The sequence below is a fragment of the Strix aluco genome, chromosome 1 (assembly GCF_031877795.1).
Source record: "Strix aluco isolate bStrAlu1 chromosome 1, bStrAlu1.hap1, whole genome shotgun sequence".
Taxonomy (NCBI): Eukaryota; Metazoa; Chordata; class Aves; order Strigiformes; family Strigidae; genus Strix; species Strix aluco.
In genome coordinates this window covers 98,313,781-98,341,158 of record NC_133931.1, presented here as the reverse complement: position 1 = coordinate 98,341,158, position 27,378 = coordinate 98,313,781, and the positions used below count along the sequence as shown (strand labels likewise).

The window sequence follows — 27,378 nt, the reverse complement described above, 5'->3', positions numbered from 1 at the left end:
GTTGCCATTCTCAGAGGTAATAAGTTGTTATCATGCACTCAAGTATAAACATCGCCATTAAAATGCCTAGACATTCTCTGAAATGTTAAAATTAAGTCCTCCTGTGACTAATCTTATAAATGATAACCAAAAGACTGCATATCCACTCATTTTATTTCCTATCTGAAGAAGATAGGGAACTTAACCTTAGATTTAAAAAAAAAATATAGCTAAGCCAGTACTGTAACGCATTTCTTTCAGTCAGCATTGCTGTGATTTAGATGAGAAGCAGCAAGAAAGACTTGAGCTGTCACACTTGACTTTGAGCTGCCAAGAAGAGGTATTGGAGGTTACAGGCTAAGGTTTAATTTATATTCCTCCTTTTGTTACAGGCAGAGATGGTACGTGCTGCTTTCCAAGCGCAAAGATCTTTCCTGGTGTTAGCATCTCAATGTCAAGAGCCTCAAGAGGTAAGAAAAGTGACCTAGAGTTTCAAGAGGCAGTGTATTAAAAAGGCTGTGTTCCTGTATGTTTAACATCAATCCTTGCATTTGCTTTTATTTGTTACTTTATCTATACAGTGCACTTAGAGGCTTGCTTTCAGTGTTATTAACATGGTGCTGTAATAATCAGAAAGCCATGGTTCAGAGTTAAGAACCTTTCTGTACCAATACATGTAAGATCACTGAAGAAACCAAAGGAGGTTTATGCTTGATGTCTGTAAGCATGATCACTGCTTCTCTGGAAGGCTGGAAATGCCATGGAATAGAATGGCTTTTTCCTGGTCCCACAGGGATGATACATGGCAGACTCTGAAGTCAGGGGATGAGCTTTTGAGAGAAAAATCAATACTGGCCCCTAGACTCAGTATTCTACAAGCTGAGGTTCAGCTTAGACCAATTCTGGAAGGAAGGCAAAGCATTTTGTCAAGAAAATGAAAAAAACATTTTATATCAAGTTCATTTATATACTTATTTTAGTGGCAGCTATTTAAATCCTCCCCTCACAACTAGAAAGCCCAGAGAAGCTGCGGAGTTGTTATGGAATCTCATTTGTAGTTTCTGGAGGGCACAAAGTTTTGGCCAATAACACTGTATCATTCCTGGGAAGAGCAATCATGTAGCCCTTCTGTGGGACCACCTTGGAACCTTCCTTCTTGGAGTGTGCAGAGAATGAAGACTTCACTTGCACAGTGTTTCCATGGCTTTCAGATCTGTCTTTTTCCACTAGCTCCCTGGTCCATAGTTTATTAAACTACATATTTTCAAATAACAACTCTCTGCCACCGGTATAAACTATTGAAATTTTGCTGTCACTGTTGTTAGAGACACAAATTAAAAGTTTTTCTAATCAGTATGTTTTAATGGCAAGGGTACTGAAGTTAAAAAAAAACAGCACAGATATTACAGGTGAGACTAGATTTATAAAGTTCCAAGCAAGAAGGGATCACTTGTTTTTCCAGCTGTCCCTGATCTCGGAGAGTAGAAGTGGGTCATGACTCACAGAGAACAGGCAAAATTCCCATTGGTACAGGCCTCAAGCAGTCATTTAGATTGGCTGTGAATACAATTGCACCCAGTGGCCCACAAAACTCTTCATTCTCATAGGTAAAATATTCCCCAATGAACAGTTTCTGATGGCCCATAATGTAATGCAGTGATCTGAAGTTGTTGGTATTGTCCCAGCTCTGGTAAGAGTAAAAGCTATGGCTCACTGTTTGGCCTCCTGTACTGATGTGCTATTGGTAGGATTTTCTCCGCTTTTCAAGTGAGAATGGCAATCATTTCCCCCCACTTCTACCCTTACAACTTACTGACTTCAAGTCAAGTCTTTCAAATTTTTTCAACTGTAAAGTTCAGAAACTTTCATTTTAAAAATGGCAACAGAACAAGCAAAAAAAAAAAAAAAGAACAGATGTAAAAAGAGATTCTCCAGCAATCCAGAATGACAGTTACAGAAGCATTAAGAAAAGCAACAAGTATTAAAAACCTTGCTATAAACATCACCAGAGCTGACCATGTGTATCCATATGTCTTAGTTGCATGTTATCAGGCTTGCATAGATTTCTGCAACTTGTTGAAGGCAAGAAAGTATACTTTTATAATTTAACTGTCTTTTAGCGCCAAGGAAATGCCACATGATATGTATGTACACATCATTCCAAAGTTAAAATACCAGGAATATTACAGACTTAAGTTCCATTCCCAGTGAGAATAAATCCAGCCCAATTTCTCTAGGGTTTTTAATTTTTTGTTTTAACATGAAGACTGTTAGGTACACATTTTTTATACACATCCAAATGCATGTTGTTGTTCATCTTTTTTTCTTTTTTGCACATATTTTTTGAACAGCTATACTATTGACAGACCTGAAAACAATCAAAGGCTGCCTGTTCAGTGCAACTTGAACAGTATTTTCCACTGCAGAGAGTGACGGTTCCAGGCACTAGGCTTTTTATATCTCCATCTCAATGAGGAAAAAAAATCCTATTGTAAAGCCACATTGGGTAACCATTTTGAAAAAGCTGGTTATCACCAGCTAACCCAGGAGAAGGAAAGAAGCAGGGGTCCTCCCCCCTCCCCCCCAGGACCTTATTGATGTGATGTCATCGGGGCTCTGGTTGTATTTATAGCCTAGAGCCACGGAGTCAGTGTGGAATCCAAACAGGAAAGCTAATCATTAGTGTATCAGAATGCACAGAGTAGAGAAAAGCAAATGAAGATGACAGCATATCTATAAATGCAAGAGAAAAGAGAGTAATTCTGTCATTCAGCTGTCTAGACTGTTTGCTTTATAATGTAAAGCTGTGAATGAGCCAGCGAGTTGCGATTATGGCATAGTAGCTTTGTAGACATTCAGAGACAGCGGTGTGGAGACTGAGGGGATTTACTGAGTTCCTGTCATGTTGGGATGTCATACATGGTGCCTTTAAAAAAAAAAGAGGGAGGGGAAAATGCCCTGGAAAAATAAATTAGCTCAGCTCTTGCAGCTTACAAACTAATGAATAAGGAATTCAGACAAAAAGAAAGCTCCTATATGTATAATAATCCTTAGATTTTTTTGTGCTCAGCAAAGAGAGAAATGTATATCGTACAAGAAGCAGTATTTTTTCCCCTCTATGAAAATGTTGAAGCCCTGGTATTCATTTAGGTCTTTAACTCCTGCTATGAGTCACTAGCAAACATTTTCAAACAGTTAAGCTTGCTGAAGTTGCTTTTGCAGAGTTTTGCTTCTTGTTAATAATGTTGATATTTTTCATTTGGAATCTGTTGCAGTGCACAGCCTTCATTATCTGTATATGTGAAAATAGTAGGAGCCGAGAAGGTAATTCCAGCTGGCATACCAATCTAGCATCAACTGCAATAAATTACTTCACAGAGAGCATGTTCTGTTACTTTTTATGGTCATGTTCTATATTTGTATGTGCAGTGGAAGAGATCACATGACAAAACCACCGGTTGATATTCCTGTTTGTGTATGTCCCAGCTAATGGCTGTTGGATACAAGCTCATCCAGCATGATGGGATTCTTTAGTTCATCCACTTATCAGAAATTATTTTCTAATGCCAAACTTCAAACATTAAAGCAAAAAAAAGTCTACTATAAATTGTTTACTATATATGAGATAGTAAAGACAAGATGGAGAAGGGAAAATAAATTAGAATATTGCTATATTCTGTGAGAAGTTGTTTAAAAAGGTATTTTGAGACCGTAATTTTACATGTTGGTTGGGCAATTCAGAAGATATATTTTAACATAAACCTTCACAAAACGTTATGAAATAGTTTGAATCTGAGTTTTCTACTCCCCATAGTCTAAGCCAAATGCAATTCTGATTGAAACATTGTTATTTTATTGTATAATAATTTTAAAAGTTATTAGTGTTCCTGAGCAAGTTTATCTGTTTAACAATTTTTTCTTAATTTATGATCATGAAACTAATGTACGACATCACTGCTCAAAGTCATTGCACTGAATTGTTTGTGAATAGTAACTTATATACTATCTTCTCTTTATGAGTTGTTTCATTTCACTTTAAGACTTCAAACAATTTTAAGAGTTGCTTTGAGGGCATGAATAATCCATTGTTCCCATGCTGGAACCTGGTTAATGAGATAAGTTTTTCTGTGAATCAGTATAAACATATGCGGGATGAACATAGTCATGGTAAGAAGTACTACAAACAGATTTAAATGACAGATGCAGTTCAGACTATGAATGATTACGTAATTTCTCATTAAAAAAAAATGCTGAGTTCATATGACTGCCAGAGCTCATGGATTTAATTACTCACATTGTGCAGACAAACATTCCAATTAAATACCTAGCTTAAATATTCAGATTCTACACACGGGTGGGAGGAGAGGGGTGGAAGAAAGTGAGAGTTAAAGGAGGGCTTTCCCTTTTTTTCCTAGAAAGGGGAAAAAAAAACCCTGAAACCCAAGAAACTGTGTTTGAAGTTAGACTTGGAGCCATGAGAACAAATCCTGTAGTTTTAAATTTTTTATAGTCAAGCAAAAAATCTATTGTAGGAGCAGAATAGTTGTGGCAATTGGTTTGAATAAAGAACTCATTCTCAGAATTTTTATGCAGAAATCAATGATGGAGATTTACAGTTCCCTACTCTCTGTCAGTGTAGGATTGCTCATTTTTTTCTTTCTTATACTTTTAAAGTACTTCAGTAACAGGACTCCTGGGGTTTATTCTGCATCCTAGCAGGATTTGTTTTCTAATTACCTTGACTTGCTTATGTAATTCCATTTCCCACTACTTTTCCTCATACTTACTGGGATCACCCTCACTGTTTTCCAAAAATAGGAAGAGCAGGATACTCCTCACCTCATTAATTTATTACTTACTTATGCAAAAGAGTTTGAGCCAAGTTTTGCTGCCATTCTACTTAGTTGGTTGACTGCTGCAAATCTGCACCTCTGTATCTAGAAATAGCTTAAGGAAGAATTTGGTTCAGTCCTTTTTAGGTCCTCAGGTCCCAAACTTACAGAAGGTGCCAAGAGTGACGTGGACAGAGCCTGAGAGTCTTGAGCTCCAAAGGAAACACCTTCCCCCCGCCTGTTCTCTGAAATATTGCCAAACGGTTGACATATTTCTGTTATCAGCAAGCCTACAACTGCATGCGACGTGGTCACAGTTGCAGTGATGGACCAACTGACAGTTTTCAGTCGCTAGCCTGCTGCCTTACAGTGTTTACAGGCTCATTTTTGGATATTCTTGCAAATTCTTCCTCAGTTCCAGGTCCACTTTAATCCTTGATTATTGCTTCATTGTAAACATACTGCCAGTCTCCTGATAGCCCCCTGACACCTGTTATCTCATAATTTTGTCTCAAAGGCGCTCGACTGCATTTAATCAGCCTCAAGCTCATTACAGTTTCTGATCACAGAATCACAGAATCATAGAATCGTTTATGTTGGAAAAGACCTTTAAGATCATTGAGTTCAACTGTTAACGTAACACTGCCAAGTCCACCACTAAACCATGTCCCTAAGTGCCACATCTACACATCTTTTAAATACCTCCAGGGATGGTGACTCAAACACTTCCCTGGGCAGCCTGTTCCAATGCTTGACAACCCTTTCAGTGAAGAAATTTTTCCTAATCTGCAATCTAAACCTCCCCTGGAGCAACTTGAGACCATTTCCTTTTGTCCTGTCACTTGTACTTGGGAGAAGAGGCTGACATCCACCTCGCTACAACCTCCTTTCAGGTAGCTGTAGAGAGTGATAAGGTTTCCCCGAGCCTCCTTTTGTCCAGGCTAAACAACCCTCAGCCACTCCTCACAGGACTTGTTCTCCAGACCCTTCACCAGCTTGGTTGCCCTTCTTTGTACACGCACCTCAGTGTCTTTCTTGTAGTTAAGTTCTGTAGGTATCCTTGTACCACTTCTCTTTCCTCAGTTGTGTTTGCCAAAACTCCCAGGTCAGTAGCCCCTGCAATGAAAAATGGATGCATGTGAGATTCAGTTCTGTCTTAGGGGTAGTGCAGTCAGCTGTAAGAAGGCCCAGAGACACCTTGGAATCCAGGGAATACAGAAGGGCCGTGATCAGTCTACATCTCCCAAGCTGTATGAAAGAGAAACGGAGCCGGAGATGCACATTATTGCAGACCTCTAGACTGGCTCACATCAACACCACCAGGCACAGACTCTCCAGCAGTTCACGTTCTGTGCAGTAAGCAGTGGCTCCTTGCACTTGTTTACTCCAGTACAACTAAGAACAGCATCACCCCATAAGGAGGACATTATTGAAGATGGTACTCTGTATTTTGTCTAGCTCTTCATCTGACATACCTGCTAAGCAATTCTGGGGGATCCTACAGACTCTTATTGGAATTCTGCTGTGTCCTAAAATAACGTCCTAAAATCATCAGGCTAGTTTTCAATCCCTGTAGCAGTGTTCATATTCAAACTGCACCATGTGAGATCCCACTGAGCTATGCTGATGGGACACTCCCTTTCCCATTAAGCATCATATTCTTTATTTCTGCTAAACACAAATCCAAACCAGTATATTCCTTTCTCTGTGCTACACAATTATTTCCCAGGATTTCTGGACTGCGCATGATCTTCTAAAAAGGGAAAGCATTGGGGATACAGCTGATTGAAAAGCAGGGCTTTTCAGTTCATGGGCTATTTCAATTTTTTCTAATTTTACTTTGGTTTAAATCATACCCCAAAGAATGAATTTTGAATTCTGAAAGCTGTGCGGACTCCAGGACTGCTTACTGAACCCGGCAGTCTTACAGTTCGTCTCTGGGGAGTTCTCAGATGAACCACATGAATGTCCAAGGCTGGAAGCCTGCACCATCTAACATCCCTGTCCTGGGACGTACCCCACAGTTGTGGCTGAACGGAACACCATTTTCTGACAGAACTTTGCTACCTGTAATGCCCTGGGCCCCACTGACATGGACTATGATCACAGCAGCAAAGATTGAGGAGTAAATGAAAAGGTTGAAAGCAGTTCATTAGTGTAATTGTTCTTGTGGATTAGGTGGGGGATCTTGCCTGTGTGTCTAAAGCAGGAGGACCCTTTCTTATTGAATATACTGCCCATGGAGAGCTATGGTGGACAGGAAAACAATGTACAGAGCATTTTTCCCACAAAGCACAAAATTGCTACAGCTAATATTGGCTGTTAGATCGAGAATTTAAGTGCTATCTAAGAGGAATAAAAGCCAAATACCAATTAGGTCACTTTGGAAGCACACAAATGTGTCTAAGCTTCTGTGCTGATGAAGCTGACCAGACATTTCTGCAGATTTGTCTTTCTGTGTCATAGTCCTGCTGTTGCACAGCAATGAGTTGAAGTGGCAAAACCTGTACTATTGACAAACAAATCAAACATTTGTTACACCACTACATTGAAGATTTACAGTCTAAGAAAATGAGACAGAATAAATTAATGTCTCTCTGTACTTAGTTAGGAGGAGACATCTGAACCCTGAAAATATTCGAATACTAGAGGGATGTGAATGTAGTGATTATAGAGAAAGATCTCACTGATGATCTCTACTGGATATCAGAAAATGCTTGCAGAGAAAGCACTGGATTATTAAGATGCAGTAGGTTATACTGCAATTTTAAAAGCAAAACTGTGGTACCAAATGTGAAACACTTTCTTCAAGGAGAGATGAAGTTAGGCAGTGCTAAAAAACAGTTTGACAGCTGCCAACAAAAGTTGGTAGTGTTTCTTTATGGAAGTAATAACGAAAAGAAAAAAAAAAGCATTTGAGGAATCTAAATGCAGCATTGGGAGGCTCAAAGTTACCAAGTAGCATAGATTCACCTCTGGAAAAAAATGTTTTCTATATACTTAAAGAAAGAGGTTATTCCTCAGCCTAATCTTAACACTGATGCCATTCAGACTGTTGATACACAGCTACAACAAAAAGGACAGGTCTTTCTTAAACCACATATATACAAGAAAGGACTAACAAATTTTAAAGTCTTTAAAGATTGCCTTTTACAAAACAAAATATGGGAAATTACAGTTAATCTAAAACTATTTTAGTTCTAGAATCATAGCCACTCGTAACAGAAATGCATCTCACTGGTGATCACTGAAGCTACCAGTATTTTATTCCTATAGACACAGGATGGGATTCTGCTCATCAACTTTAACTGTCAAGGTAGGCATGTTGTGTAAGGTGTCTTTCTAGGCTCTCTTTACAGTAAATGGCAGCACCTCTAGGCTGCATTTTTCACATGTCTTCATGTCTTCTAAAATATAATCTTCTAACATCTATTAATAGGTGGAAAGAATTCCTCAGGGACATCTCTTTCTTCATTTACAATAGAGGGAATCAAGTCTCGGCTGAGAGGAGATGCTCACCTTTTAAATTGTTAGAACTGAGTGGAGGATGCTATGCATGACATCTTTCATCCCTTGAAAGGATGAAATGTGGGATGGGACTGTACTAGGCTGTTTGCAGAGATAATGGCTGTGTCTACATTAGTGTTTTGGTTCACAGCACGACTATATTTTTCCTTCAAATCAGCCCCATTTACTATGCTGTGATCCGCATTGCAGAGTAGTCTTAGGGTGTACAAAATGGGTGTCTTTCTGATTAAATTAAATGGAAGATACACTCCCAGACAGCACCTAAACCACGATTTACAGCTAGTCCAAAATAGGCCCCCCTGAATGTCAGGTCCTCAGCACCAACTGTTTTTGCTCTACAGAACCATTCCTATTAGGCTGCTCTGCTTGCCAACATATACAAAGACAGCTGATTCAAATCAACTCCAGGTTTCAAACTTGCCTGTGAAAAATACAATGTAAGTATGATGGAGATTTTGAACTGACAGAAGAAAATAACAGAGCTATAGACCATGGAATAAAGGTTGTAGTCATGCTGTTCTAGTTGCAGCTGAGTAAAATGAAGGGGCTGCTGATCCCAAATGCTCTCAGCTTTCTTTTACTGCTCCTATGCCAAAGGTTGCCACCCCCTCAGCATAACTTTAAAGGGTATTTGTTCCCTCACCATGTTTTTTTCATAATGGGTCAAGTTGATTTAAACACTATAATAGTGAGGTCTGAATTGTGTTGCCACCCATCAACATAAAAATTCTTCAGTAAACAATCTCACCCCTAAAAACCATGTAAGATTAGCTTAAAAATACATAAGGTCTTTAAAAACTGTATTTTTATTTACCTGCTGGGTTTTGCGCCTTTGTGATTCATGCTGGCAGGTTTCTGGACCACAGTGGTCTGAGAAAATACCCGTTTTCTCAAACTAAGCCTAAGATTTTCAAGTAATCACTGGCTCAAGCAGCCAAAGTTTAAGCAAGCCACTCAGTTTAGCATAACTTCACAGGCAAATCACAAAAATCACAAAACCCAAAAGTTTGGCCGCTCTCCTGAGTTAAATCCTTGTGCCCCAGTCATATTAAACCTGTCATCCGGGGAACTTCTCGTGTGAGTATTACAAAAATGTGAAGAAGAAGAAAGTCTGTTTGGTGCGGTTGGTTGGAATACTGGTATGCCAGGCCATTTTATGAGGTTGGGCTAAGACTGTTAAGTCTCTGAAGCCAAAGCCTAAGGCAGTTCTTGTTGCATGTTGTAGCTTATTTGGGCTGTTTCGGCTAATCACTGCAATAGTCTTACTACTCTTGATTTTCTAATAAGAATTATAAGACATGGATCAAAGCTGGCTGGTTGTTTAGGTATTAATATTTAAAAAGACCATCTGGTTTTAATAATTATTAAAAAAGGACAAAGGCATACTGGGAATTACTTTTGATATTGTTGTGCCACTGGTACATTTTTAAACATTTCGGCAAAACTGATATTATAATAGGAATGGTGTTTATACAAAGACTCTTAAATTTCTATTAAACAACTGTGCTGTGTCTTAAATGACAAGAAATTTTATCTAGCACATGCCAAAGGCATGCTGAAGATTTTTCCAACAGCTCTGATTCATCTCCTTGAATTCATTTTTTCTTAGAGATACAGTAGAGACAATCATTTTATTAACAACTGGCTGTTTTAATATTCATTGCAATAAAGAGATTATTCTTTTAGAACCCTCAGCACAACTGGTTCTGCATTGTAGAGCCAAACAAGACTGATTACTGCCAGAATTAATGAGCCTTTTCATACCCGTATGCCATATACACTATAATTCATCTACAGTTTAATCACTAACTAAAAATTTGGAACTGGCTGCGGGGAGACAGGACTCAATTTTAAGTGATTCCTTGCAGGCCTGTATTCTTTTGTGTCCAGCCCTTACACAGAAACTTGGATCACAAGAAGCTTGCACAAACATACACACACATTTTGTGCAGCCAGCTAGCAGCCATTGCAGAACAGGACAAGTGCACGGTGAAGGGAAGGCAGGCTCTACTGCTCTCCCAGTACATCTCACATGGGACAGAGCTGAGCAAAGCCTCGAGCCCTTTGTGGCTCTTTCTGGAGTCACTACAGTGCCAAGTGAGTGATTACTTTCAGCTACTTTCCTTAGCAATATGTATTTCACCTTTAAAACTCATGCAGGGCACTTTTTCTGTGAAATTACATAAATCCACTACATTTTTATAAACAGTTGCTTCACTGGACAGGTTAAGTCCTGTGTTCTAAGGGACAGAAATTCTGTCTGTACCACTGACAGAAAACCCTCACAAAAGCGGTTGGGAGTTTTTTTAGGAGGAGTAGGAGGCGGTGTGGGTCTTATGGTACCTTTCAGGAAAATGTTTGGCCCTAATTTTGCCTTCTTATCTGTAGATATCAAAGTGTTCTACAAAATAAAACAGCTATATTGGCATCATTTCATACATAGGAAGTTGAAGCACAGAAAGGTAACACAGCTTTCCTGAAACCTGATGATAGTTTGTTGGGAGAGCTGCAAAGAGACCCCCATTTATGGACTCCCACTTCTGTGTCCTATCCACAGAAACGTGCTGCCTCCCAGTGCTGTCTAGATATACCAGGCATCTGTGGAGCTGTATTTTTAGCCCTGATATTCTCTTTGGCTGGAACTGAGCCATGAAGATTCACAGTAAGCTAAGGACTGTAAATATCCCTTAGACTTTATGGGAGGGAAACTGGCATAATATCAAAGCAGAACAAGCACTTTCTTAAATTTCAGTTTTGTTAACTACTGTCATACTTGAAAGATTTCCCTGCAAAATAAGAAAGAACCAACCAGCTGCAGCATGTTGTAAACAAGCAAAAATTAAAAAGAAGAATTCCTGCAGACTTTATCATGTTATGGCAACAAAATCAGTTTTTAAGAACTACAAATCACGGAGGTTTCAGGGCTTTTTCAGACTTAATGACTTATGCTGGTCATTAAGCCATCAACAAAAAATCTTTTAATCTCCCAGTAATACTGTAAATATTTGTTTTCTCCCAACCCACTTTGTTGTAGGACAAGATCAAACATCCCTGTGCATTTCAGATGCATAGGCCTTTCTCAAAATTATATTACCACTAAAATATTAAGGCTCCATAGCTGGATCAAAATTCTTTTAAAAATGCAGAACTTCTTTTTGTCATGTTTTTTTGAGTGTCTTTTGACCTATGTTGATCCCTAGAAGACATGCTTATTTTAAGGTGACATAAAATTCTGTAAAGCTGAGGTCTTGCAGAAAGGTGAAAAGAAATACATTACAGATGACAGAGATCAAGTAGCGCATATGCACACATCGTCTTGTGTCATGGCAGCATTAGTCCTTAAGAATATGAAGATTAGTTGTCTCCAACAAGACCTTAATTCCATTAAACAAGTAGTCCTGAGAAAAGGTGAAAAAAACCAGAGTTCTGCTACGTCCTGAGTGATTTCTGAGTGAAGTGCCAGGGAAAATCAGAGTGGTGCACTCTCTTTGGTAGGACATAGTATGGGTTCTGCAGGCATACTTTTGTGATAAAAGAACTGGACTGTTTTTATAGAAATGTTTTATAGGGTTGCAAGGTACAGTGGTGGTTTTGCTTGTAAACCAATGACTCCTTGTCCCTCAATGTGCTGTTTCTGAGTGGAAGAATTTTTCCCAGTACGTTAGTGCTCTAAATTAGTTTTTCTGAGACACTGGGTCAGTGTGATTAGCATTCACTTTGCGCAGGAAAGAGTTTGGATAGCTTCTACAGTCATTCTGCTTTTCTCTTCACTCCAGACACTATTCCTTCCGCTCAGCAGTCATTCCCCTGGATACCATTCGTTTCTGATTAACACAGGAGAATTTCCCCAAACCATGGCTTGCAGGCAGTATGTTTCCCATGAATTCCTCCCACATTACTTGCAGCCAAAGGAAATTAAAACATTAAAACTTACCAATAGGGAAAGCTAAAATTGATATTGTCTTCAGTGTATTACTTTCTCAGTCTCATTGCCAGGTGATAAGAGGCCACTAACCTAACAAGCAGTTTGTGTTTTTTACAGAAAGAACAACTTGGTTAATAACTTGAAAAACTCAAGCCAGTGTAAAGACTCAAAAAGTTCCAGGGATATCAGATGAAAAATACAAGCATTCTGCTAACTCTGAGCTATGGGGTCTCTATAGGTCTTGACTTGGGCAGCATGTAATAATCCTGCCAGTGCTGAGAACAATTTTTGCTGCAACACATTATTAATACTTAATGTCTGTGCATTTTGCCACTGCAACCAGAGAAGGGCAATTAAATTGTTACTTTAATGTAGAGAATATGCTGACCTTTCTTTCCAACTGTTAAATCAATGGGCAGGGGGGACAATGTTAAACCACTGGGTGTTTTCGGACCACCAATTGTAACAGCAGTGTCTTCTTGGTTTTTTTTTTTGTTTTGTTTTCCTCAGAACGAGGTGGCAATGCTTCTCAAGCCAATATCAGAGAAGATTCAGGAAATCCAGAACTTCCGAGAAAGGAACAGAGGAAGTAACATGTTCAACCACCTCTCAGCCGTCAGTGAAAGCATACCTGCCCTTGGGTGGATAGCAGTGGTGAGTGACACACAGGATGGCTGGGAGAGCTGTAAATGTGCTTCTGGATGGTGTGGTCCAGAAGAGTTCCAAATTTTGCAGAACTCTGCACTCTCATCTGCATAGTTCTTCAGTCTACTACACCCAAGAGGGTGTTTTGTAATATACCTAATACATCAGGGAAAGCATCTCACTAATGTTTTACTTCATTTCTCCTTCTGTTGTTTCCTGCTACCATGGATTGATGGTCTTAGTCTCCTAAACCAGGCCCTTATGTCAAGGAGATGAATGATGCTGCTACCTTTTATACTAACAGGGTATTAAAGGACTACAAGCACAGGTATGTTGCCAAGCCCCAGTATCTACTAGCCAGAGAACAGAGCATTAACCATACCAACAGGGTTCACAATGCCATCACAGAAAGCATTTTGTAAACTAAAAAGCACTTGATAAAATCTGCTTGCAGTAGTATATTTTCCCCTCCTCATCTTTGACCTGTAGCGTGTTGCAGTGAGAATGGCAGCAGCACTAGTAATGCTGGTTTTCACTCTGCAAATTACAGGATTATGTTTAATTTTCTGGCATTCCAGCATCATAAGCTTATATGCAAATGCATATTTACATATCAACATGTTGCTAGCTAGCTGCTACGTGTCCTTGTCTCATTTGTGGATTCATACCGTTGCTGTTCTTGCTTTTCACTTGAAAATGTGCATTTAGGTGGTAGATGTATACAACTGAGCATCTAATTCTGTAGCTCCCAATTTTAGTTTTTTCTGTATCACTGCATTGTTCTTAAAGAGCACAAGGAATTTACAAAAAAGTTCCATGAATGAGATCTGTGAGCTGACAGAGAAAGAGAAAAAATACAGGTCCTTCCTATGCCCTCTTAAAAAAGTCATGTGTAAATCCTGTTGATTTGGTACTTTTGGAGGCCAGATTTTGGCTCTTGATTTTTATATCCCAGTGAAGAACAGTATTTGCTATTGAGTTTTTCCTCTTAGTGAGGAAAACTTTATATATATAAAAACCTTTTGTATATATTTCTATTCATTGTATATATATAAATATATATTTCCGAAGCTTTAGTGTACCTACTGAAGGTAGTACCTACTGGGGTAACTGAAGATTTTTACAATATGGCTTTAGTACTTCTTCTGGAGAATAAAATCTCTCACATAACAGTTTAAACAGGGTACATTATTTAGGTCTTTAGTTCTTCCACTAATATGGAATTCTTTTTCTGGTTTTCACTGAATCACTGAATCACTTCCAAAGTAGTGGGAGGCTCTCCCTTGACTTCAGTAGGCTTTGGATTAAACCTGTTGACCCAGATCCTCATCAGTATTAGGCGTCAAACTCCAGAGGAAATAAATAGGAGGTAGACACCCAAATCCTTGTGAGCATCCAGTCCATAGCCGTCACTATTCAGTAATAATTCTTCATAACTAAGGACTCCATCTTACAAGCAATTTCTCTCTATATATATATATATCTGGTTTTCACTTACTGTCCCATTGGAAGACTAAGCCTTCCAAATAATGATTCCAGAGCCAGCTTGTGACCTGTACTTTAAAAATTCTTGTTGTATAAATATGATCCAGTGTTACCCTGGCTACATTTGAACTTGGGAGCTAGGGTCTTACAGAAACCACAGATATTTAATTTTCTAAAATTCAGCACCCTGAAACTGAGTCTGGGTAGCTGCTGCACAGCTCCATATACCTTTAGTGCTTCTTCAGTTGACTTTGAACAGGATGATGACACACCCTTCCAGCAGGAAGCACTCTCTGTTAGAGGCATCCTTTACCCTTGTTTGTCCTCTGGAAGGATCTAAAAGCTTTCCAGTGTAGTAGGCCTCAGTATTTTCAGCACTGGGCTGGCTGGCTGCCTGCTAACTGGTTTGTCCATGGCTTTAAGGCAGACATTGGGTTTTACCTGCTTTAAGTCAGAGTAGCAGTGCTTTCTGGTTTTAAGTGTATTCACACATATAAATATCATCTCTGTTTTTACAGTGATGCACGCCATGTTGATTGGGTGAAGTCATATCTGAACATCTGGTCTGAGCTTCAAGCTTATATCAAAGAGCATCATACCACAGGTCTCACCTGGAGTAAAACTGTAAGTACTCTTTCCTTCTTTATGAAGAATCATAAAATACCAGTAACCAATTTGACTTTTAATGCAGGTCATTAGCTCAGGGAAAATAGATATGTAGACCAGGAACAGAAGTCATGGTCCATGGACTTCCCAACCAAGCCAATAAAAGTTTGAAAGACAAGTGGAGATGTGTCAGGCCATTGTGGTACAGGTTTGGAGGAAGAGGGAATTATTTGGGATGATTATAACCATAACCCCCAGGTGCAGATGGTAAGGAGAGGCAGACACAATTCTCCAGGCCTGCTACAATAGAAGGTAGGAACAAAAACGAACCCAAAAATTTGAAGGACATGTCAGACTAAAGAAAAATTGAAGGAACATGACAGGGAAAGAAGAAGAATGGCGGAAAGAATCTGAACAAAGAGAGATATTTAGTAACAGTAAGAAGAAACACAGGGGACACATACCGATTTATTACTTCATAGATAGCTATTTTTATAAAACTGTTACTTCATACATACAGAAATAATTTCTGAAATACACAGAGAGAGTAAATATAACTGTATGCCTAACTAGTTATGCTCTCTCTATATATTTATATAAACAACTTCTGTGTGTTACATCTGAGATGCTTAGAAAGATGATAGTAACGAATATTGTTCTCTAAGAGAGGTATAAACACAAAGAATTAATTTTCTGTTGGGTATATATGTAAGAGTTTATGATGCAATGTTCTATAATATTCTAATAATGTGCTCATGTTTATTATCAGGTTAGGAGAATTGCTGAAGTATATTAAAAATATAATCAGCCAGCTCTTTGCTGTTATCATCTCCTAAACTTATCAGTGCACTCACATACTTGCACATGCAGTCTTTCACACCAAGTTTATAATTTATTCTGGATAGGCAAATAATTTTTTTTTTTTTAATTGAATGACTATTCAGAGGACTGATATAGGCCACCAGATAATTTAATTCCCAGACCAAACCATTGTAAGAACTCAGGAACGTAGGGAAGTGAAATAGAGCTTTCGGATGGAATGTATTTTCACATGGAATAAGGGCTGGAACACCTCTCCTATGAATAAAAGCTGAGACAGTTGGGGTTGTTCAGCCTGGAGAAGTCTTCAGGGAGATCTTATTGCAGCCTTTCAATGTATAAAGGGGGCTTATAAGATAGGACAGAGAAAGACTTTACCAGGGCCTGTATTGACAGGACAAGGGGCAACAGTTTTAAACTGAAAGAGGGTATATTGAGATTGAATATAACGAAGAAAATTTTTATGAGGAGTGTGGTGAGACGCTGGAACAGGTTGCCCAGAGTTGTGGATGCCCCCTCCCTGGAAGCGTTCAAGGCCAGGTTGGATGGGGCTTTGAGCAACCTGGTCTAGTTAGCGAGGGATATCCCTGCCCATGGCGGAGGGGTTGGACTAGGTGATATTTAAAGGTTCCTTCCAATTGAAACCATTCTGTGATTCTATGGTACCTGGAAAAGTTACTCTATCTCCCTCTGTATGGAAGTGATAACCATGTAAGAGAATGTTTGCAGCAGACTATGCAACTTTCTCTTCACACCCTTCATTATACATCGTACAAAACCCTACAGTACTCAAGTATTCAAGTGCAAGTTCAAACACAGGAGAGGCCATGACCTATGTGTACTTCAGTTAGAAGACTGGAATTATCTGCTGCTTTGTAGGTTTCTCAGGTAAAAATTTAAAATATTGAACATGATTCTCTTCCTTAATTTAGTACAAAATTTCACACTTGCTACATTCTACCCTGTGGTGGTTTAGTCCCTGCCGGGGTCTGAGACCACGCAGCCGCTACCCCTCCCCCACAAAGGGAGTGAAATACAAAGCCCCGGGCTGAGATAAGGAAAGGTTTAATACAACAGTGCAACAGCAACACAACAAACAACAACAATAACAATAAGAATAACAGTAATAACAATGAACAGAGCAAAATATCTACCAATACAGCAGTGAGAAGCGCGATGGCATAACACACGTGTTAACCGACCCGTCTCGCTTAGGCGCCAGGATGTGACGTCCGCATGGTATCTGAATAACCCAGCTAGAGCTCCCCCCCCACTGCTGGGGAAACTTAACCCTATCCTGGCTAAACCAGGACATAATCCACCCCTTTATTCTATACCATGTGCGTCATATCCAGCTGCCATTTAGCAATTAGCATTAACAAAGAAAAATTAACAAAAGCACAGTATAATTCACAAGTCCCCTTGTGGTACGCATCGGACCTCTCCATCCTTCTGCATCACCCACCAGGTGCACCCAGGTCCTTGAGCAAAAACAATCCCGTGGATGGGTTTGCCTTTGCCCGGCGCAGGACTAACCCAGACCATTTTTCCCAGCAGATCCCTCATGCGCACCACAGGAACTCTATCCCCGTCTACAACGCGTAGAAGTTTTGACTGAGCTGGGCCAGCTCGATTGGCAGATCCTCTTGTGTTCACTAACCAAGTGGCCTTTGTCAGATGTGTGTCCCAGTGTTTGAAGGTTCCACCCCCCATTGCTCTCAATGTAGTTTTTAACAGTCCGTTGTAGCGCTCAATCTTCCCAGAGGCTGGTGCGTGGTAGGGGATGTGGTAGACCCACTCGATGCCGTGTTCTTCTGCCCAGGCATCTATGAGGTTATTTCGGAAGTGAGTCCCATTGTCCGACTCAATCCTCTCTGGGGTGCGGTGTCGCCACAGAACTTGGTCTTCAAGGCCCAGGATGGTATTCCGGGCGGTGGCGTGGGACACTGGATAAGTTTCGAGCCATCCAGTGGTTGCTTCCACCATTGTGAGCACGTGGCACTTGCCTCGGCGGGTCTGTGTCAGTGTGATGTAGTTGATCTGCCAGGCCTCTCCATATTTATATTTCATCCATCGATCTTCATTCCGCTGGGGCTTCACACGTTTGGCTTTTTTGATTGCAGCACACGTCTCACATCCGTGGATTATCTCTGCGATGGTGTCAATGGTGAGGTCCACCCCTTGATCTCGAGCCCACCTGTATGTTGCATCTCTGCCTTGGTGGCCCAAGGTCTCATGGGCCCACCGGGCTATGAACAGTTCACCTTTACGCTGCCAGTCCAAGTCCACCTGAGCCACCTCGATCTTAGCAGCTTGGTCCGCCTGCTGGTTGTGTTGGTGTTCATCAGTGGCCCGACTCTTGGGTATATGGGCGTCCACATGGCGCACCTTCACAACGAGGTTCTCCACCCGGGCTGCAATATTCTGCCATATTTCAGCGGCCCAGATGGGTCTGCCCTTGCGTTTCCAGTTGTTGTGTTTCCATTGCTGCAACCACATCCACAGGGCACTTGCCATCACCCACGAGTCAGTGTAGAGATAGAGCCTCAGCCACTTTTCTCACTCAGCAATCTCCAAAGCCAATTGGATGGCTTTCACCTCTGCGAACTGGCTCAATTCACCTTGTCCCTCAACAGCTTCAGTGGTTTCTCGTGTGGGATGCCACACCGCAGCCTTCCATCGTCGATGTTTTCCCACAATGCGGCAAGACCCATCAGTGAACAGGGCATATCGTTTCTCCTCCTCTGGCAGCTCGTTATATGGTGGGGCCTCCTCAGCACGTTTCACCTCTTGTTCTGATGACATCCCAGCATCTTTGCTCTCTGGCCAGTTTATGATCATTTCTACTAATCCTGGGAGGTCAAGGTTCCCTATTCGAGCCCGTTGTGTTATCAACGCAACCCATTTACTCCACGTGGCATCTGTTGCATGATGTGTGGAGGGAGCCTTTCCTTTGAACGTCCATCCCAGCACCGGCAGTCGAGGTGCCAGGAGGAGCTGTGTCTCAGTGCCAACCACTTCTGAAGCAGCTCGAATTCCTTCGTATGCTGCCAGTATCTCCTTCTCAGTCAGGGTATAGTTAGCTTCAGAGCCTTTGTATCCCCGGCTCCAAAAGCCTAGAGGTCGGCCTCGGGATTCCCCATCTGCTCTCTGCCAAAGGCTCCAGGAAGGGCCATTCTCCCTGGCTGCGGTGTAAAGCACGTTCTTAATCTCCTGCCCTGTGCAGACTGGCCTGAGGGCCACTGCCTGGGTAATCTCCTGCTTAATTTGTTCAAAGGCTTGTTGTTGCTCAGGGCCCCATTTAAAATCGTTCTTCTTGCGGGTTACATGGTAGAGAGGGCTCACAATCAGGCTGTAGTTTGGGATGTGCATCCTCCAGAAGCCCACAGCACCCAGGAAGGACTGAGTCTCCTTTTTAGTGGTTGGTGGGGCCATGGCTGTTATCTTGTTTATCACCTCCATTGGGATGTGGCGACACCCATCTTACCATTTTATTCCTAGGAACTGAATCTCCCTTCCAGGCCCCTTAACTTTCTGTCGCTTGATGGCAAAACCAGCCTTCAGGAGGATTTCAATTATCTTCTTTCCTTTCTCAAAGACTTCCTCAGCTGTGTCCCCCCATACAATGATATCATCAATGAACTGCAGGTGTTCCGGAGCCCCACCTTTCTCCAGTGCAGTATGGACCAGTCTATGGCAAATGGTGGAGATGTGTTTCCACCCCTGGGGCAATCGATTCCAGGTGTACTGGATACCCCTCCAAGTGAACGCAAACTGTGGCCTGCACTCTGGTGCTATTGGAATGGAAAAGAACGCATTAGCGATGTCAATTGTGGCGTACCACTTGGCTGCCTTCGACTCCAGCTCATACTGGAGCTCTAGCATGTCCGGCACTGCAGCACTCATCGCTGGTGTAACTTCATTCAGGCCACGGTAGTCCACGGTTAGTCTCCATTCGCCATTAGGTTTTCTCACTGGCCATATAGGGCTGTTGAAAGGTGAATGAGTCTTGCTGATCACCTTCTGGCTTTCTAGTCAACAGATCAGCTGATGGATGGGGACCAAGGAATCTCGGTTAGTGCGGTACTGCCGCCGGTGCACCGTCTTGGTGGCAATTGGCACTCACTACTCTTCAAACTCAAGCAACCCCACCACCGAGGGGTCCTCTGAGAGGCCGGGTAAGGTGGACAATTGTTCAATCTCCTCCAGGGCAGCTATACCAAAGGCCCACCGGTACCCTTTTGGGTCTTTAAAGTACCCTCTCCTGAGGTAGTCTATACCTAGGATGCACGGGCCATCTGGGCCAGTCACAATGGGGTGCTTATGCCAGTCCTTCCCAGTTAAGCTTACTTCAGCCTCTAATAGGGTCAGCTGTTGGGATCCCCCTGTCACTCCGGAGATGCAGATGGATTCAACCCCACTGTGGCTTGATGGCATCAGGGTGCACTGTGCGCCAGTGTCTACCAAGGCCTTATATTCTTGTGGTTCTGATGTGCCAGGCCATCGGATCCACACCTTCCAGTAAATCCGATTATCCCTTTCCTCCACCTGGCTGGAGGCAGGGCCCCTCTAATCCTGCTCACCATCACTCACTTGATCTAAGAGTGACTCCTGCAAGAATGACTTCCTGGTCCCCTCAAGAGGGTCAAGCATAGTGTTGGCCATTCTATTCTGTCTGGGGGATTTCCGACTAGACACTGGAGCTGCATCTCTCTTGGAAGACTCCCCTTTCATGGTGGTCTTCCCTTTCAGTTGCTGTACTCGTGCAGCTAGGGCGGAAGTGGGCTGTCCATGCCACCTTCTCATGTTTTCCCCATGGTCGCGGAGGAAGAACCACAGGGTGCCCCGTGGTGTGTGCCTTCCACTGCCCTTCTCTTGGGTGGGGAAGCGCTTGCTTCTAATAGCTGAGACATCGGCCCGTGCAGGTGGAACGTAGGACATGTCCTGTTCCACTTTCTGGAGCCTCTGAGTCAGTTCCTCTACAGCTGAAACCAAAGCATGTTGGGAGGAAGGGAGACTTCCCTCATATTGCCGGAGCTGGACAATCACTTCGTCCACTGTCTGAGTCTGGGTATCTCGCCACCAGGACGCTACTGCTAATGCTTTGGAATGTCCCTCTGGTCCACTTTGCAGGAACTTCCGCCACATCAGCTGTGTGCAGGGGGCCTGATCTGGATCCATTGGTGACTGCTCATCATTCAGATCACCATAGACCATGTCAAACACAGCCATTTCCCTGAGGTTTTGAATGCCTTTCTCCATGTCGGTCCACTTGCCTAACTGACATAGAGCATCATCCTTGTAGGGGTACCTCTCCTTCACAGCGAGCAGGAAGCACTTCCAAAGGCTGAGGGTTTGAGCCTGCTTCCCTATTGCCTTGTCAATACCAGCCTGCTTGGCTAAAGGTCCCAGCTGCTTGGCCTCTCTCCCCTCCAATTCAAAACCAGCAGCTCCACTATCCCAGCATTGGAGCAGCCAGGTGCAAATTTGCTCGCCTGGACTGCGGCTAAAATCCTTCCGCATATCTCGCAATTCACTGAGGGATAGAGATCGGATGATTACCTCCAGCTCTTCCTCCTGCTCTCATGATGGGCCTGGTTCATTATCACCCTGTACACTGCGAGGGGATTTTTTGGTATATTTGTTTTTCCATATCGGGGTGACTGATATTGGTACTGCTTGTCCCTCTGGCTCTGCTGTGCTGGTGGAGGTGACTGGTACTGGCACTGCCTGTTCCCCTGGCCCAGCTGCTGCACCAGTAAGTTCACTTTCAGACCCTGCAGCTCTTTCTCCCCTTTGAGGGCAGTGATCAGTGTTAAGGGCAATGCGGTAAGCATGGGCAAGCCCCCAGCACATCGCAGCGAGTTGCGTCTCCCGGGGTTTGTCAGATTGGCAGCACACCTTTTCCAAACACTCCACCAGTTTATCAGGACTCTGCACTTGTTCGGGAGTGAAATCCCAGAACGTTGGGGGTGACCACTGACTCAGGTACTTGCCCATCTTCTCCCACATACCTAGACATTTATAACTATCTGCCCTCAGGGCAGGTTTCTGGGTGGTGCTACTGTTGGAGAAATACCGCACGGCCCAAAACAAGATCTGGCAGACATTTAGAAAGCACAGTGCCGCAAGCACACTGGCCTGGGTGCTCCAGGGATAGCTGAAACTCTCAAAAACCGAGAGAATCTCTTCCCCTGGCTCACCCATAGAGGGGGTGAGACCCCAAACAAAAGACCAGGCAGCAAACAGGTACCGGTTCACCCCCACAAGCAGCGATACGAGCCCATTATAAGCAGACAGTAACCAGTATAGCAAAATAAAACCCTTGACACATTTTCCACCGACAACAAACGCCAGTACTAGGAGCACAGAGTGGATATGAGGATTAATCCAGCCCCCACCACACAAGCAAATTGGTCAGCATTGCAAACGTTTCTTATCAAACAATACAAATAAAACCAGAAAAAATTACACCTAACAGATTGCTCTAACACACCTTCTCCTCTTGTCCTTATTTCAGCCCTCTCTTGCCCCACGTTGGGCGCCAAAGTTGTGGTGGTTTAGTCCCTGCCGGGGTCTGAGACCACACAGCCGCTGCCCCTCCCCCACAAAGGGAGTGAAATACAAAGCCCCGGGCTGAGATAAGGAAAGGTTTAATACAACAGTGCAACAGCAACACAACAAACAACAACAATAACAATAAGAATAACAGTAATAACAATGAACAGAGCAAAATATCTACCAATACAGCAGTGAGAAGCGCGATGGGCATAACACACGTGTTAACCGACCCGTCTCGCTTAGGCGCCAGGATGTGACGTCCGCATGGTATCTGAATAACCCGGCTAGAGCTCCCCCCCCACTGCTGGGGAAACTTAACCCTATCCTGGCTAAACCAGGACATACCCTATTATAATCAGTGAATGTGAGAAGAGCTAATGATTTTTAAATGATTGTTGGATAAGGAAGAGAAATTGTAGTACCCTGTTAGTCGAATTAGCCTGAGAATCTGGGACAAATGTAGTTTTGTTAATACAGAGAATCATCTTCACCTTCAGTGGAACTTTGCAAGTATGGAAATAGTGTTATAAGATAAAGATTTGTTATAGCCATTTGATCAAACAGGAGGAACTCTCAGTGCTGTTGAGTACTGGTAACATATTCAGAAGTGTAGCTGTTGCAGATTATACTTGACTGGTCTTAAAACCAGCATCTTGGCCATCACGTCTTCTATTTCGCTCTCTTCAGTTGTGCAAGAAATTGCTGAATACAAATCTAGGTGTGGCTTGTTTATTCATATTAAGCATAGTTTCCTGCCAACAGTGCTGATTCCATCATGAGTGATAAGCCCATTACTGCATCTGAAGTATTGATTTCACTCACTTTGGATATCACTCAGATCTGAAAGTTGTCTTGGAAGTATGGCTCATTTAAATTATCATTCATGTAATGTGTGTCAGAAAGATTATATTACAAACACATTTTTATGGATGTATAATTTTTTAAAGTTTTACTTCATGTGAGTGTAAGGAAATTAGAATCCAGTAATTTAACAGGTTGTTTAAATAGCTTCTTGTTTAAATGTTGTTTAAGTATTTCTATGAAGCTTGGTAACAAATACATTCAAGAAAGCAATGAGTTACTCAAGTGATAATTTAATTTTTGTTATACATTTTAAAGTGAGAATAAAACTCACAGATTCACGCTGTGTGAAGTTAAGCATAAAGGTCTGCAGAATCAGGGCCTAGACAGAAATACGATATATATAAAAGCTGTAGATATATTCCAGACACAGTTGTTAATCATTGCACATAGCAGCTTCCCCTTATATGCATAAAAGAAAAAAGGAAAAAACAGTAGTTTGGCAAGGCATTAAGAAAATGGCACATTTCTGAAAGGGAGACGTTGATGCAGAAATGCTATTCTATTACAGAGGGAGAGAGAAAAAGTTTTTGGCCTGTAGAAGTACAGATTTAAAAGTACATTATACCGATAATTTACCCTTCATATCTGCGGAGGTCAACAAAGAAGTGCTTGAAGCTTTATATAAAAAGCTATTAAGTAACATATTTGGGTATTTCTGAAGAGACTAAAGAGTCAGGGAGAACTTCTCTCAGAGCTGTATTCTCATAGCTTGAACTGCAACAAACCGCAGGAGCATCTGTCTAGATCAGACTATGAGTGGGTTTCCAAACAGGAGGGGACGGGATTTTTTAGTGGGCACTTGACCCCTTTACCTGTAAGTGGTGTATACCATGGTGTGCACATTTTTGGCCATGCTCCATGGCAGTGTCACAAGGTCGTGCCCTTTCCAGCCCCCCTGTACCCTTCCATCAAGCTGCACAGGGCAGCTGCAGCCAACCTTGGAACAAATCACTAGTGCATACAGTAAGTGTTCCTGGCTCTGGCAGTAAGCACACAGGCAGACACTTTAGAGGAAAGAGAAAGAAATGTCTTAATAAATTACAGGACAGACACGAAAACAGGTGCAAAAGGTTGCAAAAGGCAAAGCAGTCAGCTCTGACAATAACAGAGGTAACTCTATCAATCACCTTTATAATAAATTCGTGATAAAAACAGATGCTTACAGATTTTTGGATCTAATACAATTCTCTCTCCTTATTCACTTTCGCTCTGGTTCTGCCAAGATGTGTGGCAATATTTTACTCCTTGAGGGCATCTTACTGAAATGCGTGGGACTGTGTGAGGAGAAAGCCAAGAAATCAGTGGAGTTAAGGACCTTGAGTCCTTTGTGTATCTGAACCTGTTTTGCTACTTATGTGGAGTGGTCATACAAAACTGGACCCTATGTAAATCACAGACATTTCAAGACATGATGGATACAGTTAGGATATTTGTTGGTACTGTGATCACAGAAGAAAACTACAGATTTAAACTATGTATGCTTGTGAGCGGGATTGTCCCAGAGAGTAAAATATTCCACTCTGTATTTTCACCATGACCTGAAGTATTCATTTTCATTAATTGATTGTGCATATGTCAGAGAAAATATGTTTGTCAGTGGAAGTCAGGTGGATCTGAAGTATTTCCTTAAAAGTGTAATTTTGTAGTTCATTATTTTGACTGTAAAGTGTGAGCCTTCTTCTGCCACCCATACCCTGCGGCGAGTAGCAGTTGTCTACTCACTACATCTCAATTTAGCTATCTTGACAATGGGAACAATAGCAATTACCAAACTAATGGAAATTTGCAAGTTTTCATTTGCTACCAGATATGACATTCTCAGATGTCAATGAGTCTTATGCAAAAGCTGTTATTATAATTAAATATTCTAAATGCCCAGTGTAGCATTTTAGCCATGCAGCAACCGTCATTTTTTCTTGCAACAGCTTTCTGACTTTAACATGAAATCTACAGCTGTAACAGTAATCTATGTCTTTTTTCAGTTCTTACAGATGAACAGCAAGTGCCCTTTTTTTCTTTTTCTTTTTTTTTTGCCTAAAGAAAGGAGTCTACTAAAGCATGGCTCTTTCTTCCTTCTCTACTTTTTTTGGTGGTGCAAAGAAATGAACAGCTGTAATATAAGCTCACAAGAACGCCTAATGAAAGTTTGTTTGCTACAAGGACTGCATGAGTAAGCTGGGGGAAATGAAACTTCTGCTCCTGTTTCTGCAGGTTAACTTTGCAGCAAGAAAACAACCAGTAATAATGAGCGATTGCTGTAGTTTTCTGTACATCAAATAAGTGTTAAGAAACAAATCTTACTCAAGGATAATTGTCTTGAACAATTCTCTCAGTCGTAGGTGGATCAGCAGTTAAATTTTTGTTCTTTGTATACAATAGTCCAATTTTGCCAGCAGGATTATTTACAAACAGGAAATATTTACAAACTAGCATTGAATTTCATTACAGTGTTTGGTTTCTAATACAGAATTTCACTCAAGTGAGGTATGTTTCCCTCCCCCATTTACAAATCAAAACAAATTCTTAGGAGGAAGTCTGCATCTTTACAAGCAGTTGAAATTTATTTATATCCTGTACCCATTGAAGCCAATATACTATCTTCAGGTCTTTTTTTCCTGAAATATAATTTTGAAAAACATTTGTAACTCATTAGATAGTACTCTAAAGAAAACACTCTTTAAAAGTTGAAATTCTCCATAGGCTCCACCCCTAGAAGAACCATTGTAATTCCTACATTAGCCTGATTGAGCACAATTATACTAGTCTCAGTACAGATTTTGGCCATTTCATTCTTGTCTAAAATAATCACCTCCAGACATTTTCTTATAAAATGGCCCTGGCTTTCTCCTGTACTATCAAAACATTTTCCTGTAATGTATTGTCTCTCGATATATTGAGGTGAACAAGCTGTGAAAGACCAACTTCTGCAGGCAAAAGCCGCCTATTATCCTTCCAGTATCTCTTCTATGCTGTGTTTAGTTTGACCCACTTATCAAGCAGCCATCGTCTGAGCCACTTCACTAAAGCTAAAGGTTAAAACTCTAGTGCCAAATTTCAGCCGCAGCCACAACTGCAATCCTAGAGGCCTCATTGAGATAGAAGTAAGGGCAGCATAAATATACTGATTTAATTGCCTGTATCTTGGATAAGATGTAGACATTTTCAGAGTGCTCAGTTTTTCTCAAGCATAGCTTTTCCTCTCCTTTTCTATCCCATTCCTTTCTCTTATCTTCTTTTCCCTAGTTCCTTATACTTTTTTGTTGAAAAATTTTCATCTTTTAATCTCAACTGTTTCTTTCTCAGAGAATAGGCAATGCCAGGCCATCCTGGCAACTCTACAATAGTTGCCTCTTTCATGGAGACTGCCTCAATTACATCCATGTCCTGTTGAAAGAAAGTAGTTTTACTCCCTTATTCCAACAGTGGCTGACAATATTTGTCTTTACTGGGTATCAACGATGTCCTTTTGTGACCAAATACCATTCAGACATGTTAAGGGAGAACCTGGGAGAGGCTTGTTTGACAACAGCTGTCAAATGCAACCTGGCCTGTAACATAATGCAACCTAGTTCCAGTGGAAAAGTGAAAGGAAAAGAACATTGAAAGTATGTAAAGTGGAGAGAAGGAAAAGGTACATCTATTAACACTTTACTATATTGCTAAAGGAATTAGTCTTCTTTTTAATTGAATGTTTATATAAGTAAAAGATGGTTTAATGTGCCTGTTGGAGCATGTTACTTGTTGACGGTTATATTAGCATACAGTTCTCAAATGATTTAGAAGACCTTGGCTGTGTAAAACATTTCTGGTTGGGTAACTGTGAAAATGTAAGCACCATTTTAAGTCCTGAACAGGTGATAAATGGCAGAAGTGTATGAAAAGGGGCTTCAGAGTTTGAAAACTCAACAGATAAATAATTCTGCTCAGACCTGGGAACAAGAAAAGACCCTGGCCTGGTTTTTGTTGTTTTGTGTTTTAACTCACAAAGATTACAGGCCCTGTAAGTCAGCTGTTTCATCTAGTAAATTGCAGATCTCAGGGCAGCATAACCCCTTGCAGACAGGTGGCTTAAATAGGGTAGGTAATAGAACTGTTGTGCTAAGCTACTTTTACACAAAAAACCACCTTAACAAG

The 27,378-nt window shown here is 41.4% G+C and overlaps 1 protein-coding gene and 1 long non-coding RNA gene across 2 annotated transcripts in view; one reads left to right on the top strand and one right to left on the bottom strand.

The window, feature by feature from the left end:
• LOC141925116 (uncharacterized) overlaps positions 1 to 27,378 on the bottom strand; it is a 51,224-nt gene that overhangs the window by 1,833 nt on the left and 22,013 nt on the right. The window contains exon 4 of the long non-coding RNA XR_012623757.1: positions 5,834 to 5,927. This is a non-coding gene — a long non-coding RNA (uncharacterized LOC141925116). The remainder of the gene's footprint in view (positions 1 to 5,833; positions 5,928 to 27,378) is intronic.
• CAP2 (cyclase associated actin cytoskeleton regulatory protein 2) overlaps positions 1 to 27,378 on the top strand; it is a 74,372-nt gene that overhangs the window by 32,236 nt on the left and 14,758 nt on the right. The window contains exons 4-7 of the mRNA XM_074828673.1: positions 372 to 449; positions 12,775 to 12,918; positions 13,152 to 13,237; positions 14,913 to 15,018. Coding sequence (XP_074684774.1) covers positions 372 to 449; positions 12,775 to 12,918; positions 13,152 to 13,237; positions 14,913 to 15,018 — 414 coding nt within the window. The remainder of the gene's footprint in view (positions 1 to 371; positions 450 to 12,774; positions 12,919 to 13,151; positions 13,238 to 14,912; positions 15,019 to 27,378) is intronic.